General features: G+C 33.5%; 1 protein-coding gene across 1 annotated transcript; it reads left to right on the top strand.

The window, feature by feature from the left end:
- Positions 1–1,686: 1,686 nt before the first annotated feature.
- Positions 1,687–6,298, top strand: LOC107839372 (protein ZINC INDUCED FACILITATOR-LIKE 1; the record flags this gene model as incomplete). The annotated part of the gene is given in 16 exon segments (XM_047405274.1): positions 1,687–1,727; positions 1,962–2,022; positions 2,109–2,211; positions 2,290–2,392; positions 2,476–2,529; positions 2,677–2,739; positions 2,950–2,999; positions 3,087–3,162; positions 3,409–3,594; positions 4,319–4,406; positions 4,957–5,042; positions 5,122–5,229; positions 5,441–5,485; positions 5,602–5,690; positions 5,818–5,861; positions 5,996–6,298. Coding segments are annotated over 16 exon segments (1,254 nt in total). The 3' UTR covers positions 6,091–6,298.
- Between the last annotated feature and the right edge of the window lie 366 nt (positions 6,299–6,664).

Raw genomic sequence — 6,664 nt, 5'->3', positions numbered from 1 at the left:
TAATCCTTGTTTAATTACGATAATGAAATTGCGTTTTAAAAGTAGATTATGCTTCATCCATGCATAAATTAAAAATTTAGATTCTATTTGTATTGACTTATCTTGAATGCTTTTAAACGTTTTTATAGTGTTTGATAAAATAAAAAAGTAATTTTAAGCCTACTTATATTTAAGCCGAAAGATAAAAATAAGCAAAAAGCTGAATTAGTACTCCACTATTTACAAAGCAGAACGTCTTCAGTTTGCTCAATATTAGGATCAACAAATAGCTTTTTCTTTGAAACTACGAACATGCTCCTCAAAATTATGTAAGAAATTTGGATAAATTATCGATATTTGGAATTTTCGAATTAATATGCCCATTTTATTAACTTTATTTCAACTATATTAAATGGAGTAGTAGGATGGGATTGTAATTAGTTCTTTTTCATTTGGTCACCAGTGAAGATGCAATTTGGAATATTATTTGTCAATATGATCACTATTTCCGTGGATGAAAGTTTTTTCTTTTTCTTTTTCTTTTTCTTTTTGGTGAAAGTGTGTTATCAAATAAATAGACAAATGATTTGGGACCATTATTTCATTTATAGTTGTAGATAGTACAATGATTCGAGGACCATTGTTTTATTTATAGCTGTACATATTCTCTTCTCCTAATTATACTTTAGCAAATCATAGAAATACGTACACATAAAAGTTCATACTTTGTGACATGCATCTTCTTTAAGATGTTAAATGGTCATTTGTAGAATCATTTAGCATTAAATTTCTAACTGGAAATTTTATTTGGACATGTAATTTTTAATTTTTAAGTTGTATTCTCAATTTGTTAACGTAGGATCTTCTTATCATTTCACACTATTAAGATGAGATAAATGAAAATCAGACTACATGTTAGCAAACTTACAATTTGATTATCTAAAAGTATAATAGACTTGATGAAGTTTACAAAACTTTTATATTTTAAACATGGCATACAATATATTTACAAAACTGGAGAAAAGTGATAAATTCTCTACTATTTATTTTTATAGTGAAAGAGTTAAATTTGTCTCGATAATGTTTGAAATTAAGCAACTTTACCTTCTTTAAACGTTGATCTAATTTATTACCAATGTGGTTATCAAAAAATGTTGTTTTTGTCCTTCACCCCTAATAATTAAAGTTCTAAACGAAGTGTGAAATTAAACAAAATTTGGACTTTTTGTAGAAAAATTTGAACTTGTAGAGACTAGAGTCCACCCGTTTTACATCAGTTCTATTAATAGTAAGGGCAAATTCAATATGTGACAATGCTAACGAAAAGTGTATTAAATGGACCCAAAGAGATACTATGAATGGTAAAATTGAACAGTTTCTTTTTCATTTTTATTTTACTTATATAGGTTACGAAAAGGTGAATTTTTGTGACATGTTTTTGCATGTGCTACAATAATAACAAGAACATACCCATGAGTGAACCCAAATTTTACCTCTACCTCAACCGAGGTTATTTTCGAAAGACCCTCGGCTTAAGTATAGCAATCCCACAGGTGCAAGATGATAATGTGGTGAATACATGTCATTGCTTTCCAGTCCTAGTTAGCTTCAATGCTGTAGATGATCCTTCTTTTGATTTTTAACTGTTGATATATTCTAACTGATGAATTTTTTTTGTGTGTTTTCATGGGATTCAACTCTGATCAGCACTTCCAATATCATCTCTCTTTCCATTTCTTTATTTCATGGTAACATCACTCAACTCTTTAATTTGGTTCATCCTTTTAGTTCAAGTTCAAGTGAAATTTAGATATCTACTCAATCTTTATACTACCTCTGTCTTAATTTATATAGCACACTTTCGTATTTTTGATTGCATAGAACTTTTGTCTGTATGTATAGTTATACTTCTTCTTGTGAAGATAATGTTCATGTTATATTGTGGCAACATATCGACTTACTGAGTTTGGTTCATGCTACAGATAAGGGACTTTAACATTGCAAAGAGAGAAGAAGATATTGGTTCCTATGCAGGTTATGTAGGTAAGCTTATTTCATGCCATGATTTTGTGTCTTGGTACATGTATATTCACATAGTAAATGCTTATAAATTTCCTGAAATACTGAAGGTTCTGCATTTATGTTTGGAAGAGCTTTAACATCTGCGTTCTGGGGCATCGTGGCTGATCGATACGGACGAAAACCAGTTATAATTTTCGGCACTTTTTCAGTGTACGTCTTATCTTTATAGAAATGTTTACTCTTATATTTCATTCATTTCAATGTCAGTTTCATACTTTTGGCTTTCAGGATTGTTTTCAATACTCTTTTTGGTCTTAGTATCAACTTTTGGATGGCTGTCATAACAAGATTTCTTCTCGGTAGTTTAAATGGTTTGCTTGGACCAATAAAGGTATTTATCAGTTTAATATTTATACGATTCAGTACTATGCATCCTCAGCTATTCTGTTATGATTCTTTACCTTCCATGTTTAGGCATATGCTGCTGAAACTTTTCGTGAAGAATATCAGGCACTAGGAATGTCAACGGTAATATGTCCTTACTTCTCTGTGATGCAAATGATTACTGAACATATGACAGAATTATACATAGTCTAAGAGCCGTAGAAGAAGTGACAGTAGTGCATTTCTGAAATCTGAATTGTTGATTATTGTTTATGTGTTTAAATCTTTCAGATTAGTACTGCATGGGGCATTGGATTGATTATTGGCCCAGCCTTAGGAGGCTTCTTTGCTCAGGTACTTCCATTTCATACTTAGCTATTTACTTTATGATAAATTATAAGATGGATTGTTAAATATAGCATTGCCAAGAACACATTTTTTAGTATTCTTTTTGTATATAGAAAAAGTTTCATCGTGTAGAATTCTTCATGTTTCTGTTATTAAATTTGTTAGCTTTAATACAACATACAAGCTTGTTCTCTAAATGTTTGTATTTCTCCCTAGCCTGCAGAGAAATATCCAGCCGTATTCTCAAAAGATTCTATATTTGGAAGGTATTTTTCCCTCTTGCTTTTCATGATTATACATTTTCTTCTGTTGCTTGAAAGGCTCGTTGGCTCCAACATTTAATATTTCTGCAGGTTTCCTTACTTCCTGCCTTGCCTATGCATATCACTGTTTGCCTTGGTCGTGGGTATTGGTTCATTTTGGCTGCCGGTAAATCTACATTATTACGTTCATTCCTTCAGGTTCTTGTCATACACACTGTTTCTGTCAAATCTTGTTCCCTTCCAATATGCAATCAAGAAATCAGTATTTCACCTCCTGAGAAAAATTGAATTTAGCACAACTTAACGGATGGTGATTAGGTATATTGTTTCATATATCCATATTACTTTATTGTTGCAATGTTGCTGAGAAGATATATAGTAGAATTTCATCCCTACAGCTCATGAATTGCAGGAAACATTACATAACCATGATTCAGAAATGCCGCCTCAAGATTCTTGCAAGGCTTTGGAGTCTGCATCAGATACAAAAGAAGAAAATGAATCAACCTCAAAAGAAAACCTTTTTAAGAACTGGCCATTGATGTCATCTATCATAGCATACTGTGTCTTCGCTCTTCATGATATGGCTTACTCAGAGGTATACCATATCCTAATATAAGTTACTATAGTATATTATTACATCATGTTGAAATGACTTTCTTTGGTCCTTAGGAATATTGGGACAGTTTTGGTTTACGTTTTAACTTGATATCCACTCAATTTGCTTTCTATGGCATGGTAACTACGAAAGTAAATGTTTCCTCTCTTCAACAACAAAAGAAGTGTCTCTTTTAGAATTCTACATCTGCGCCTTCTGCATAAATATACTAGGCTCATTGTCCGTCAGAAGCTGAATATATATGTTATTTGTTTGTGATCCTGAGGTTATAGGAGTAACAACAATGGATACTGTTCCATTACCAATAGCGGGCCTATACAATTTTCAGCCCCTGCCTTTTGTTGTAATTTTTGCCGCCTTGATATCTTTGAAAATAGAAGTGCTAAATTCTCACATTCAATTTTTGTATGTTGAAGTTTCCAAATTCCTGGTTCTGTGTGGCTTTTGTGTGCTATATTTGTATGTTATAAGCATCTTTAGGGGTATATGATGAAGCAGGAACACAAATGTATCTTTGCTTCCATTTGTGTATTATTAGTTATAAAGAGCTGTAAAACACAAATGTATTCTCTTTAATTTTTTAGTAAAACACAAAGATTAATTGATCACCTTCATGGACGTTCCTTTGAGGAAACACATTTCTCAGGCCCAAAGGCCACTGCTTAAACAATTCACAACATTGCAAACCTATTTGCTTCTACAGATTTTCTCATTATGGGCTGTGAGCCCCAGAAAATTTGGGGGCTTAAGTTATTCTACTGCTGATGTTGGTGAAGTACTATCGATCTCAGGTACAAGCCAATTTTCTCATAGTTTATATTTTTTATTGGCAGATGAACCTTGTTTTTATTTCTTATGAATTAAGAGAAAGAAACTTTTGAGATGTATTGCACCAAAGTATCCCATGATCCATCAAATGTGCCTAAGTATTTATTCAGAAGCATTCTGCAAATATTTGTATTTATCAAGGTCTTTTAACGTAATGGAAACTAATTCTATGTTGGCTGAGATTGCAGAACATATGATTCTTCATAGTCATTGGTCACTTATGCCAATATCTATACAGAATGGTCTTTGTTTGGATTGTTATGTTTTTCATTCTTGAAATGAAAGCATACTAGTAGAGTGCATCTATGTAACGAAAATATAAACATTCTCTTAGAACGTCAAGCAGAATGAGGGATTTTAGATCGGTTACCTATCAAGGAATTATCTCAGGCAGAAATTTATTGTGGAAGCATCTATATCCTGTGATGACCTGTTTTGACATACACAGAATGGCAATATATCTCATTTCATTTAATTATACAATGCTGGATACTGAAATGGTGGCGGTTTCAGGATTTGGCCTTCTAGTCTTTCAACTTACTTTGTATTCAACGGTCGCAAAGTATGTTGGCCCTGTCATGATTGCACGGGTTGGAGGAGTAAGCACTCGATTTGTACAATATGTTAAACTATTGAGTTGTATGACCAAGTATCCTGAATGGCTTGTAATGTGATCAGGTTTTGTCAATTCTCTTGTTGACGAGTTACCCTTATTTCACTAAGCTGTCTGGGATCACCCTTTCCTTGGTGGTGAATTTCGCATCCATGATGAAGAATGTTTTGTCTGTAAGTGCTTCTTATCTGGTGTCTGTAATTTTCGTGCCACTCAATCTGTCGTTGATGTTCGTACAAAGTGCAATATTATAATTAAGATTATGCACGCGTTATGGAAGGAAGTGAATGTGAATTTTGTACTCTGCAGTGCATTTAGCAATGACACTATTAGACGTCATGATTTTGATCTCAAATTCTAACATTGACTTCGAATTGTCTGCAGATTTCTATCGTAACGGGGCTGTTCATATTACAAAATAAAGCAGTGGTAAATCTTCTTTGCTCGCTCCTTTAAAAGTTAGACCTTGTAATTGTCAACAGCAGAAGCATTATATTTTCCATGCAATGTGCTTCGTTAACGTTGAACAATTTACAACTGCGCAGGACCAGCGGCAAAGGGGAGCTGCTAATGGAATTGCCATGACAGGAATGTCATTTTTCAAAGCTCTTGGCCCAGCTGCTGGGGGAGCAGTGTGAGTTCACTTGTTTCCTAGTTGTTAATGAATGACGATAGATATCTGTGCGTTGCGCAGATCTCTGTTTGGAGAACACACATCTTTTCTTACAGCTATAGTCATCACTTTTTCTTGATTTGTGCAGCTTTTCTTGGGCACAAAAAAGGCTTGATGCTCCCATTCTTCCGGGTAATGATCATAATTTATCGATGTTCATTGTTAAAATAACTAAGTTCAGCTGAACCCATAGCACATACACTGCATCCACCTATGTTCTTTGCTCTCTCCGATTCTCATCTATGTTCGTGTTCTAATGAATGCAGGAAATCAAGTGGTATTCTTTATGCTGAATGTGATCGAGGCAATTGGTGTGTTGCTGACACTCAAACCATTTCTAGTTGAAACACTGAATACTTAACTAGAGTGGAGCTTATGTATTTTTTATTATGATTATTATATTTTCTGGTATCCTATTTTTCGCATTACAACAATTAGGAATTGAACTCTCACACCTACCTGTGTGTGCCTCGGGACTTGAAAAACCCTCTTTAAGTAAGTGGGTAAACAAGTCAAATTAATGATTTTTGCTCATTCTAAATCAATTCAATTTTAGTGAAATTCATCTACTTAGACTCTTACATTCGGTCTATAATAATTGAAATAAAGCACTTCAATCAATGCTTGAGATCGCGACTAGCAATGGTGGCATAGACTATAATGGCGTGTCTTTCATGTTCAAATGCTATGAGTGATGGTCTGAATCAAAAAGGGGTGTCGATTGTAGACCAGGTAGGTAGGTCCTAGTAGAAAAAGTATGAGATACTACCAACCAACTAGTCCAGATGGGTCATGGGTGATAGGAGTGACATTAGAGTCGATTAGAGTTAGCTTGGATCAATGTCATAATTGAACAAATAATTATGAATCTAGTTAAGAAATAAAATTATATTCTTAATACTATCTATATGACTTTTTACATTATAAAAAAGGGA

Source organism: Capsicum annuum, unplaced genomic scaffold, assembly GCF_002878395.1.
Source record: "Capsicum annuum cultivar UCD-10X-F1 unplaced genomic scaffold, UCD10Xv1.1 ctg76912, whole genome shotgun sequence".
Taxonomy (NCBI): Eukaryota; Viridiplantae; Streptophyta; class Magnoliopsida; order Solanales; family Solanaceae; genus Capsicum; species Capsicum annuum.
The sequence above is the reverse complement of the archived record's forward strand: the minus strand, read 5'-3'. Positions and strand labels throughout refer to the sequence as shown.